Source organism: Poecilia formosa, unplaced genomic scaffold (assembly GCF_000485575.1).
Source record: "Poecilia formosa unplaced genomic scaffold, Poecilia_formosa-5.1.2 Scaffold338, whole genome shotgun sequence".
NCBI classification, from domain to species: domain Eukaryota; kingdom Metazoa; phylum Chordata; class Actinopteri; order Cyprinodontiformes; family Poeciliidae; genus Poecilia; species Poecilia formosa.
The window spans coordinates 279,552-292,495 of record NW_006800277.1 but is presented as its reverse complement, the minus strand read 5'-3'; the positions used below and the strand labels follow the sequence as shown (position 1 = coordinate 292,495).

The 12,944-nt window shown below is 39.9% G+C and overlaps 1 protein-coding gene across 2 annotated transcripts in view; it reads left to right on the top strand.

The window, feature by feature from the left end:
• The first annotated feature begins 461 nt into the window (after nt 1-461).
• Nucleotides 462-12,944, top strand: part of kcnn1a (potassium intermediate/small conductance calcium-activated channel, subfamily N, member 1a) — an 80,006-nt gene continuing 67,523 nt past the window's right edge. Inside the window, exon 1 of one of the 2 annotated variants that reach the window (XM_007573791.2) lies at nt 462-2,472. In XM_007573791.2, the coding sequence (XP_007573853.1) occupies nt 1,177-2,472 (1,296 nt within the window). In that variant the 5' untranslated portion in view covers nt 462-1,176. The remainder of the gene's footprint in view (nt 2,473-12,944) is intronic. The other variant, XM_016661664.1, reaches the window with a different exon arrangement.

Genomic DNA, 12,944 nt, shown 5'->3' with positions numbered 1-12,944 from the left:
CAGTAGCTCTGGATTCAATCTGACTTGGCTTTAGCTCTCTTTGCCAAGAAGAATGATGATATTCCAATCTCTAAATTTGCAAATTTTAGCTGATGTCTGGCATTGAGGCAACAGGTGGTGCACACATGCACACTCAGGGAGGAGTGGAGGGTTTGGGGATGTGTGTGTGTGGGGTGGGGTTGGGGGGCTGAGTATACATGTCACACTTTTCAGATTCCATGACCCATTTTCCACCTCATAAATAATATGCTCCCTTTGTGTTGGTCTATCACATAAAATCCAACAATCCAGTCTGGGGTCTGCAGATGTTTGCAGGGTCCTCTATCACAATGCCTGCATGGATTCTTCAAATAATATTTAAACTGTCATGCTTTAAATTTCCTTCATTATTTTTGACCTATACTCTTTTAATTATTTAGCCTTTTCATATTTGCTTTACCTTATAGAATATGTTGATACCTAAAGTTTGATTTATGATCATTTCTGCTCATTTGGTGATGATGTGACAGTTTAGGCAGATGGAAAAAAAAAAGAAAAAGCAGACATCTACTCAGCTTTTCTTGCTGACTGGTCATCGCCTGGTCAGACTAAAGCAGCTATTTAATGATGAACTCTTACAGGAATGTGGCAGGATGAGACCCTGACGGCCTGGCTTACCCTGGTGATTTGATTCATACCCTCATTCACCAATACATGGAAACTGGATTTGCACGAGGACGTTCACTATTGTCTCAACAGCTCACACTTTGGTGACGTATGATGTCACCGCAAATAGAAATGAAATCGTCTCTACGTTGGAGCAAAGTGTCGTGTTCGATTCAGACAGATGACACGGCGGCGGAAAGGATTTCTGACAGTGCGTGGAAAAAGTAGAGATCCGCAGTAGACTGACCGTGAAAGCAGGAGTGAACCACTTTTTAGCACCTCACATTGCCTATTGTGGGAGCACCCTACCAGAGTCATCGATCCCCTGCAACCTGTGCGCATGGCACGAATTGAACCGATATTGAGTCGAAGACGGTGTTGTGGCTGTACGGTGATGTCTTAAGGCAGGTCCTGGTCAAACCTACCAATGGTACTAGTCGGTCCTACTCTGCTGGGACTGATCGCAATGAATGGGTGTCGGAGCTCTGCACGGCAAAGGAGCACCCACAGCGCGACGAAGCGGATAAGGGGATGCGGCATCGGAACGCGGGAGCGGTCCATCAGCACCACACACCAGACGAAGAGCGAGGGAACAACGAGCAGAGCCGAGAGCAAGTCGCGCCCGTTTTCAATCTGCCGCCCCCGCCCTCTTCTCACCACAGAGTCCGCACTCCAACCACCGCCGCTCAGCGCCAGAGCCTCCAGGAGCTCCCGTGTGTGAGCCAGCCCCCTCGGAGACCTGTTCACAGCGGCGACCCGCTGCCGCTGGCGAGCTGCGACAGCGGCCGGCGACCTTCACAGCGAGGCGGCGAACCCAGCGCCGGTCAGCCGGTGCACCTGCGGCAGGATCCCATTCTCTGGGCCCCGGACGGCTCGCAGCAACCGTCGCCGCCGCTGCAGTCAGAGAGGGAGGCTGTTTTTCCAAGCTGCCACTGCAGTTTCTTGGAACAAGAAGCGAGCCTTCCTCCAAATCAATCCCATCCTGTAGACTCTCTCCCCCCGCAGTCCTCCCCGCCTTTCCCACCACTTCTGCCGCCGCCACCAACGTCTTCCTCCTCCTCTCTGCGCTTTTCCCGGAGATCTGGAAGAGGGGATCGTCTCCGAAGGAGCGCCAATAATTACCAACAGGCGAACACCGTGGAACGCTGCAGGGGAGGAGGAGGAGCAGGAGGGCACCAAGACCACAGGCAGTTGTTGCAACCACAGCAGCAGCATCAACACCGTCATTTAGGACTCCAACAGAGGGACCCCTCCCCTGAAGGAAGCCGTGCAAACTCACAAAAAGGGCACTCTTTAAATGCACGCGAGTCAAACGAGGCTAAGAAAGCGTTCGAGTTTCAGATTCAGGATCTGCAGCAGCAACAGATCCCACAATTGCGAGCGCAGCAACAGCTACTGGTGGGAAGCAGCCTGCCCGTCAACTACTGCGCAAGCGGCTCCGGAGAGCTATGTAGAACTCACCGGGCTCCTCTGCTGCAACAGCAGGAGCGGCAGCAGCTGCTGCAGCATCGGCAGCAGCAGCGGCTGCAGCAGCAGCAGCAGCAGCAAGGCGCGCCGGGGCTCCGTCCCCAGCCGTCGCAGCAGCAGCAGCAGCAGCAGCACTGTGACAGAGATCGCAATAAGTGTGGACGGATCGCAACGGAGGGCGGTCAGGCGCAGCCACACAGCCGCGTAACCCCTCCTGCAACACCGCACGCATATGCGGGGAACTCGTCTGCTTCTGGCAGCCACAGCAGCAAAGACAGCCCCAACTACGGCTCCAGCTATCACCTGTGGCCCGAGAGCCCGCATAAAGGAGAGGAGAGGATCCGCATCGACCTCCATAAGGTACAGACCCTCCTCTCCCATCAGCTAATTAACCGATCCTGGCAACAAACAAACTGCTGTTAGCTTTTCATTTAATGACCACGCCTGTCATCTGATTTTGATAGAACACAATATATTCTAGGTGCAGTGAGCGGCGTGTGTGCGTGTGTGTGTGATGGGCTTCACATTATTTTCAGCGTCGACAGAAACACACTGATGTAAGTACTTCACATGTGACCCAGCATGTTGTGTGGTATTTTGTTTCATTTGGTTACGCGAACACGCGCGCGCACACAAAAGAGCAATGGCGCTGTGTCGCGCGCACACACCTGTTCCGTGTTGCAGACTTGTTTTGGGGGGCCCGCTGACAGGAGCCTAATGAAGCTCCCCGGCAACCGAATTACAGCGCATTTGTTGCTCCCGCTGAACAGAGGGGGACCAGAGTGGAGGATGCTCCTGTTCTGCTTTCCCGACACAACACACAGAGGCTAGGTAAACCGACACAGGCCTTTACCTGCAGCAGAGGATGGCCAACTTATTCCACTGACGTTGGATATACAGAATGTTCTGCGTACTGAATATTCTGGTCAAAAGTCTTGATCCACTTTTATTTATGGAAAAAGAGCCCTGTGCATATTTCATATTTCTGTTGTAATATACTTTTATGTTTCTAATCACCAAATTATTTAATATCACATAAGGATGGCCTTATGTGATATTATACATGATATAATATCACATGTTGAATTTTGGGTTTTTATTATCTGTAACATAATATACAGCTCTGGGGAAAAAAAAGAGAGACCAATGTAAAATTATCAGTTTCTCTGATTTTACATTTCATAGGTATATGTTTGAGTAAAATGAACATTGTTCCTTTTATTCTATGAACTACTCACAACATGTCTCCGAAATTCCAAGCAAAATATTAGTATTTATTTACAGAAAATGAGAAATGGTTAAATTAATGAAAAGGATGCAGCACTTTCAGACCTCAAATAATGCAAAGAAAACAAGTTCATATTCACATTTACACACACACACACACACACACACACACACACACACACACACACATATGTAATGTATCCAGTAACAATATATACTGATCTCCAAGATGCGCAAAAGGCTCAGTAGAGAGAAAATAACATTAGAACAAAGCTTGTGTACAAAACGAGCGGTCTCACTTTAACTGAAACTGTAGGTGTGTGTCTGTGTCTCATGCAATTTTGATTAAAACAGGCTTGTTCTTCATTTAGTGAAGTTACTCACAGAATAGGGTATCCAGTAATTTTATCAAGTAGGAGTAGTGATATTTTCACAGTAATATTACTCAAGTAAAAGTAAAAAGTGGAGTACAGTAAAACTAAACCTACAAGTAAGTTTTTTTTTTCTTCACAAAAAGTTACTCCAGGAAATGTAACTGACTTATTGTGACAAGTTACAATCCACATATGAAGGTGAGACAGCATGTCTTAATTAGAACAGATTGATGTTAAAGGGGCAGTCTTATATTTTCCAGGTCAATAGTGCCATTTTATAGCACAATCCAGTATCTATGTTAACTTCAGTTGTTATAAAAATTCTGTAAATATCAAATATGACTTTAAAGAAATTTGACTTTGCATATGAATGCATTGAATTTAGGCCTCTGTCTCTCTAAAAACTCTTGATCTTTCTGAAGCTCCACCTTAATTAAGTCATCACAACATGGCTCCTCTATTAATCCTTTTACGTTTTTACCAGTGTTGCACTCAGAAGTAGCTCCTCTAATGACCTCGGTAGCTGCGCAGTTCCACCAGGTGCTTGCTAGTAGCCGCTGATTAGTCTGAAGGAACTGAGTGGGGGAGTCGCACAGTTGAAACATCAGTTCTTGCTAAAAAATATCTAAAAATATTTGCTTTGTTTCATGCAAGAAAACCTCTGTTGTGGAAAGCATGAGCTCTCTATACAGTGCTATTCAAAATGGCAGCTACTCTCATTATGAGAAATATTTTGAACAATACAGGTGCATGTCAGTCAACTAGAAAATCATCTAAAATTTCATTTGTAACAGTTGCTGAATTCAAAGGGTAAAGCTCGGTTTTTAGATTTTAAAAATTTGGACTGCCCTTTGAGGCGAAAGCTCTGAGGCTTGGAAACTGCAGCTTAGAGGAGGAGCTGCATCTGGAAGGCAGGGGTATGTTTACCTAGTTGTTTTGCACAGCTGAATGGTTGCCATGGGAGACTAAAGGATTTCTCAAAGATGCATCAAGGCAATCAAGGCAACACTGTGTGTATGTTTTTAATGAGGGAATAACATTATAAAATGATGTGAAGCTCAAAAAAGTCGATTTTTACATAATACTGCCCCTTTAATTGAAAACATAAATAACAAAGTAAATAAAAGAAGTGCAGACTTGTTAAGTGTCTGATCTGTACAACAGTGCAGCATTTGAGCTGTTTAGCAGCCTGCTGGTTCTAGTTCGGAACATATCTCTAGATATATTAGGACTACAACAACCCTGCCAATAAAAAACACCAATCTCAGTTATGTAGCTGCTGCCTTGAAATTAACTAACAATGACAAGCATTACAGTGCGTCTCCTGAAACCTGATTCTCAAGATCTAATAGGGGAGTAAAAGTCATGTCCTTAAACAATTTGAGGACACTGCACAGGTAGAGGGCATAAGAAGTGTCTGAGCTAAATGAACTGCTGTGTCCTTCAGAAACAGGAAAATAATACCTGACTCCATCCAGGGTGGTAAGATTCCAGGGACTGGACCTTTTGATGCTCAACCATTGAAGGTGCAGATGTGATATTTTAGGACTGGAAACAGCAAATTCACACAGCCAAACATTTGTGAATAACATTTTCACCTTTGAAAGCCTTTTTGTAATACGGCGTTTAGTTTGGGGTTGTTTATAATTTAAAACCATCATTTTTGCTAGGTCTTCTTATGTGTACAAAAAAACAAAACAAAAAAAAAACATAGGCATAAACAGCAAATCTCTTTATGTCCTTTTTCATTATGATTGCTGTTAAATTTGATATTAACCATTTCCATAAGTCTTTTGGAATTAGCTTGTATAGAAATGGGGTTTGTTCCAAATTCAACAAGAACATTTCAGGCAAATGACTGAGTGACAGCAGGGTTCCAACCAGAGATGGGGGCCAGTCACAGTCAGCGTTTACCCCCCAAGTATCAAGTCAGGTCCTAAGTAAAGAAAGTACCAAGTCAAACTTTGATTATGAAGTCTTGGACAAGTTTGACCTCAGGCTGCTTGTGACCTGTTGTGAATTAAATGGAAGATAAACAGTCAGTTAATTAAAACAAATAATGGGCAAATTGATCCATAATCAAAATAACTATATTTCATTATAAAACTATCCATATAATTGTCAAAATTATTTTTGCTATTTACTCCACTGTTTGCTCCATCAGAGCATCAGTAAATGTTAATACATTTAAAAGTATGATTAAAGCAGTTGTAAGCAGTTTAGTGACACAAATCCCACTTCTTTATGTAGATGCTGTCCTGAAGAAGCTATGATATGTTCAGTAATTCAGTAATATGATCAGTAATTGTGCTTGTGGGGCGGTGACTGCAGTCACCTTCAGTCACAGCTGTACAGTTACCTGAAGAAGACTGAACAGAAGTTGTGAATACTTTCTTATCATCACTTTTATTGTTATTACTGTGAATATGGCATTTGGAAAAGAAAAACAAAAGGAAAAGCTAACATTAACTATTTATTGGTCTCTATTTTTGCTTTGGCTTATCAATCCTTGTGTATGTTTAAATGTGGAAAGTTAGTTGTTTAGCCTGCAGGTCTTACTTCCCCATATTTATTTGTTTTTGATCAATTTGTACTTAGTGCCAGAAAGAGGAAAAACAATTCTGCCAATTTTTTCTCTGTTGTGTTAGATCTGGATTTAAGATGTAAAACTATAAGAAGGCTGGAGTTAAAACAGTTAACCTCAACTGATTTATGAAACCTAAGTGACACTTTGTGAAATATGCTGGATCCTCTGAATATCAAGAGATTGAAACAGGAAATCTTTGTAATGGAAATAATTTGTCCTGTTGAAAAGGTGTTTTCTGCTGGTAACCCACCTGTGTGACATGATGGAGAGAAGTGGGGATTTTATTGAATTTTTATTGAAACATTTCCATTATGACTTCAGGGTGTTCTCTGTCGTAAAGCATTTTGCTCTGATCCTATCATCCAACACAACGTCTGTTTACTTATAGCAGCTCTGGCAATAATGTTGATACAACCACTGACAGCGTTCATGACACTGACTCCAGGCTGGCAGTAAAAACATCAGCCCTTCATCAGTTGCTTTTATCTGCATTTGAGAAGCTACTTGATATGGCTTTAACATTATTCTGCATAAGATGCACTGTTTGGGTGATTTGGGTGACTTGGGTGATGTTCCAAGTCCCTCCCAATGTCGTGTAGCCCTCTATGCTAGCGCTGACAGGGATAACCTCTCCACCACTGTGGGCTTCTTTGCTGTTATCTTAGAAAAAAAGAGGGAAAAGAATGTTGCAGCAACAAGTGGATCAAATATACATAGCTCTGTTGTATTGTGCCGGGTTACGGCTCCATTGTGACGTTCTTTTTGTTTCATGTAAACCATAATGAATTTTCAAGTCAAACAGCTCAATGAGGTTATGAGATATTGGTGTGAAAGTCCAGGTCAAATGCCAAGTCTTTAATGATATTAAGAAGTTCAAGATCTTTACATTTGTGACCTGGATGGATGGATGGATGGATGGATGGACGGACATATGAGGGGGGTTATTGATAATTGAAGTTCTACGGGGACAACCTTTGGGAATCCTGATGATCGGACATAAAGAAAAATGAGGAAAATTTGAGTTAATTATAACTTGTAGTCCTAACATGTACAGAGATATGTTCCAAACTTCAGTATTCGATAATCACGTTGCATGTTTTCCTACAACCTTAAAGGTGTCATCTTTTCAATTGTAATTGTAAATAATTAGCAAAATGAGTTAATGTTAGATTTAAAAAGTAAACCAAATGAAAACTGCATTTGGAATAGATTTGACACCATGAAGGTACTACATGTTTATTACATGTTTGTATGCTGCAGTCGATTATTGATGAATCATCAGAGCCAAGTGACATTATTTTCAGAGAGCCACTGTTTATCTTCTCCGAGTGATCTGATTGGTGAAACAAGACTAATTACCGATGGAAGCAGACGTAACAATGTTCATTTTTTATCAACAAGCTTTCTTTCTGATTTTCCACTGACTGGGTTTTACTTTCCCTCCCTTGACATTTCCTCCTGATCCAGTCAAAGTGAAGATTTTACATTATAGGACAAGAGAGAAGGAAACAACCGGGTGGCCCTGATGAGGGTGCATCATCTAAATAAGACCACTGGACAGCTTAACTGCAGCTGTTTGCTGGGGCCCATGCTAACACCATGATACTGCTCCTGGATTTGGGGGAATAAAAGCCGTATTCTGATGCTGCCTTAAAGCATGGAGTGTAAATAAATGGTGAATGAAAAACACAGCTTAAATGATCTGTTTTCTCATTTTAAATTTCTAGATTTGAAGCAAAATAACAGTACATTGACATACCCATAGTGGAAATATGCATGTGACAATGTCTTAAAATAAAATTTTAATTAGAGATACATTGATCAGTCGATCCCCAGTTGGCATAATTGTACTGTTTTTTTGTTTTTATTTTTTAGGTCTGACCTGCTGATTAAAATGTTCCTCTATTTCAGTTTTTTTAGGGACTATTGGATATAGCAGAAAAAAAAAACAGGGCTGTAGCTTCTTCAGTAAAGGTTATAGTTTTAAGTCATAAAATAACATAATAAAGAAATAATTTTTAGATCATTTGCGTCTAAGCATCAAATTATATTCCCCTAACTTTATCTGGTTTTTAATAAGCTTAGGAAATTTGCATCAACAGGCTGTTGATTTAATACACTGAAAATAGTGAACGTTCCAGTCAGTTTTCAGTATTAGACATGATCACTGATAATCTCTGGCAGATTGATTGGTGCACCTCTAATTTTAACATCACATCATAAGATTCTGTTTTCAAAACCCCATTTTTCTCTCAGTCTCTTTATTGTATGGAATTTCAGAGGAAGACTTCATTCTGATCTCTAGTTTTTATGAAGTTTTGACATGCTGATGCAAAGTGGTCTTTAAGAGGAATAATAATTATTATTCAAAATGTTATTTCAAGTCTGCTGGCTTCATAAGCAGCCATTAAATACGTTACATTAGGAGCAGAGGAGATGTCATACTGGGTGTGTGTGAGAGCAGTTATTGTAACACTGGTAACTCTTGTAACTTTTGATTTGCAATAAGCTGAGTCATTCATTTACACTTACAACACACACTTAGAACTGATCTATACAGGACCCCAGAGGTGGCTACTTAACTGTCTGATATAAATGTATCTGATAAGCATTAGCTTGACCATCCGATATTAGCTTCCATGAACACTGAAGCTAGCATTAATAATTTGAAACATTAGTTTTTCTGTGTTTTTCTGTGTTTGTTCTTATAAAACATTGTCATCATACCTAAATCCAGAATGTTCTATGACAGCGGCTTAAAGCTTAAAATGATCAAATAGAACCATTTACCTGTTTTACTTTGAACCTTTTTGTTATCTGCTAAAGTGTGACCAGGGCCACCGATGTGATGGAACAACCTGGCATCCTGTAGTAAATGATTTTCGATGACTACTTTTTTAGCACTTCACTGACACTAAAAATAGATAACTTTGAAGCTTTTATTATTATTATTTTTTCTTACCTGTAGTAAGAAATTCTTTAGCAAGTCTTATAGCATTTAGCTTTGGTGTGTTTACTGATCAGGGAAAAATTGGATCATTGATTTTCCAACACCTTTCAGAGTGCAAATGTAAACAAGGTATCTTTGGTGAGATGAAATGATCATGCGTAATAAAACGGAAAGAAAAAACAAACTTGTTTGTAAAGATAAAGGATGATTAAGTTATGACCTCATTTGAAACAATCATAGTAGTTTTAAGGATTCAAATATAATTCAAACAGTGTCCAAATATATACATATTTGTGAAATCTCTTTAGTGTTGAACAGTTGTGACACTGTGTCTGAACTTCATATAGAAAGATTTCTTATCTTTTCAAACTAAGCAACTTAAATGAAAAGCAGTCCGCACCCTGAGATGTCTGCACAGCAGGGTGCCAGTCATAACTGCAAAATTCTCAAAATCAGCAGGTAGACAAATATAAACTTTCTACACTGCTGATGAGAATCACACTGGCACAGTGATGTTTGTATTATAATTATTGCCTTTGCTTTACAGCTCTCCAGTGTAGAATTGGGACAGTAAATAGAACTTTTGATTGTCAAACAGACATTACATAATCCCATTTTAATTTTAAAACCATATTCAGAAAGAAGAAAATGCTTCAGAAACACATTCTATCTTTTCCTCAGCTGTGTTGTGCTAAGCATTCTGACAGGGTAATACATACTATCTATTGATGAATATTTTCCAGCATCATGATAACATCTCATTGACTTGCCTTTAATCAGGCAGCCTCCACTCACCCCTCCCTTTTGAAATCTCTTAAACAAAGCACCTGTGACAGAACAAGTCTGACCTAGTGTATAACATTACATTATCCCACTGCACACCTTGAAACTCAATAGCAATAGTCCCTGAATAGATGGCAGTTAGTCAGATATCGTACCTACCTTAGGAACATTACTGCTTTCTTTGTGGTATGCTGTGTAAATACTCTAATACTTGCCACTTACTGCCATGGCTGAGGTCCCTCCTCACAGAGGGCACTCTAAGTTATAAACACTGCTGGATTCATTCTCATCTCACTTATTTTGGGGGAATATAGTCAAAGTAGAAAAATCACAACTAATGATATAGCTTAGTCCAGTTTACAGATACCCTTGACTGTTAATCACTTGGTCAAATTCTGAGAATCCTTTAAATTCTGAGATCATTTAAAGGGGCGATATTATGTAGGAAGGATGTTATGAGCTTTATTATAATATTGTGCATCTGCTGAGCTCATTAAAGGAGCTGCTTCTCAGTAAAACACTGGTAAAATCATTGTTAAAGGATTAATAGAGGATATAAAGCTTTCTACCATGAGCTTTATATCATAACCATTCAGCGTGCCTAATCACCCCTCTAAACAAAGCTCTGTCTACTTCCACAAAACTCCTTCTTGCATCACTCCTCTGCCTCTCTCTGCTCCTTTAGACCAGCAGCAGTAGCAATTAGCAAACACCTGCACTACAAAAACACAAAATTTTACCAAGTAGTTTTGGTCTAGTTTCTAGTGCAAATATCTTAGTACACTTGAGATAAGACAAAACTAACATAAAAATAACTTTGTAGATATATATATAGAGGCTTGTTTTAAATAAATAATTCCTTAATATTGATGAAGTACTTGTTCCATTGACAGATTATTTCACTTATAGCAAGGGAATTTTCCCATAAGTGAAATGATCTGTCAATGGAACAAGTGTGCACATCATGCTGGAAAGTTACTTTTAAGTTAGTTTGTTTTATTCCAAGTATAATAAAATATTTGCACCAGAAAGTAGACCAAAAGTACTTGGTAAGATTTAGTGTTTTTGCAGTGTGGTGGAACTATGTATCTGCTGAGCTCATCATAGGAACGACTTCTTTATTCAATGCTCATAAGAACGGTTGTAAACGGTTGCTTCATGGAGGAGCATTGTTGTGATGTCAAACTGAGGCAGAGTGTCAGACGGAGCAGGAGCTTCTTAAAGAGACAGAGGCCAATTTCAAGCCAAATTTCTTTTCAGTCATATTTGATATCTGTAACATTTTTAAACAACTAAAGCTAGCATAATTACTTCATTGCACTGTAAAATGTTCCTAGAAGATATGCAATACTGCCCCTTTACGTGCATGGAAAAGTTTAAAAGTTGAGGAAAATTTACAGACAAAACTAAGAATTGTTCATATTTGTTAGAGCAATATCTGTCATGTTTCAGCTTTCTGTAGTAGCACATGTTTATTGATCAGTTAAATATGTTGCGCTTTCATGAACTTGTTTGTCCAGCTCTGTGTCTGCTTCATAGACATCACAGCAACAGTCACATGAAAAAGACCAGGCAACAGTTGAGCCCAAAATAATTCATACCTCTGACAGAATTTGGTTCAAAATAAAGGGTGAAAATAATTCCCAACACAACATTTTTAATAAAATTCAAAATACAACAATAACAACAAAAAACACACTAGATAATTAAACACATATGATACTCGTTTCACTTTGATTCATAATCTTTTGCTAGATGCCATTCTCATTTAATATCAGAAACGAACCTCATTGTTGAATGAAAAAAATCTAAATTTGCCATGAATATGAATAACTTTGAGCTGCCCTGGGCTGTTGCCCCCCCACCCCTCCCTTACCTTTTTAGCTGCTTCCAGCATTGCATTCTGATTGCATGCGGTCTGCCTGCTCAGCCTGCCAGCCATATGGTGTTAAAGTAAACTTGATCCATCATCCCACATCAGCTTCTTTTTTCGCTCTTTGATCCAGATCAGGAACCTGCAGGTGAATTCTGTCTGCTTTATCAGCGGCCATTGGTCCCAGTGGAAACCCTGACCGCTCCGTGGACATCCGACCCCATGGAGCACAATACATAATTAACTAAGTGTTCTGATACCATGTTATCTTTTAGATTGTGTAATAAGGTTTTTTTTTTTTTTCTTTACTCACTCGGTGCAGCAGTGAGCTTTAGTCATCCATGATCCTTTTACAGGTCCACTGATCTCCCGTTCATGAGCCTCTGAAGGTCCTGAGCACACTGAAAAGGCTTCACTAGTTCTTGGTTCTTACAGTCACTGATTGTTCTCCCTAGTCGTCTGCTGGGTTCCTTAGTCTCCAGGAGGCTGCTTGTTCTCTACTGTAACCTCTGAGGCCTTCACAGAACAGCTGCATTTATACTGAAGTTAAATTCACTTCTCAAGTTTTAGACCTTATTACTTTCAAACTGGTACACTGGATTTTATTTAGGTGCATCAGAATTAAAGGAGCTGGATTCAAATGTGTGCCGCAGCTTTCAGATTTTTCTTTGCAGAATTGAAAAATCATTGTCCTTCCAGGTCATAGTTGTGTGGACCCTTGGTATTTGTAGGGAAAAGGGGCCACAGCCAGCCTCAAATAGTTAATATCCACGGATACTTGAGATCCGATTGAAAAATGCATATAGCTGCCTATTTTACAATTAGAATTAGAATTTGTTTGTCACTGTACACATTTACAATGAGATTAAAAACACCTCAAAAACAGTGCAAACAATGTAAGAAATATACATTTCTTACAGATTTAGGTTTATACAAACTATATAAACCTAAATCTGGTGATATTTACAATATTAAATCAGTTCAATGTATATTCAATGTATATTGAATATACATTGAATATATACATTGAATATACAT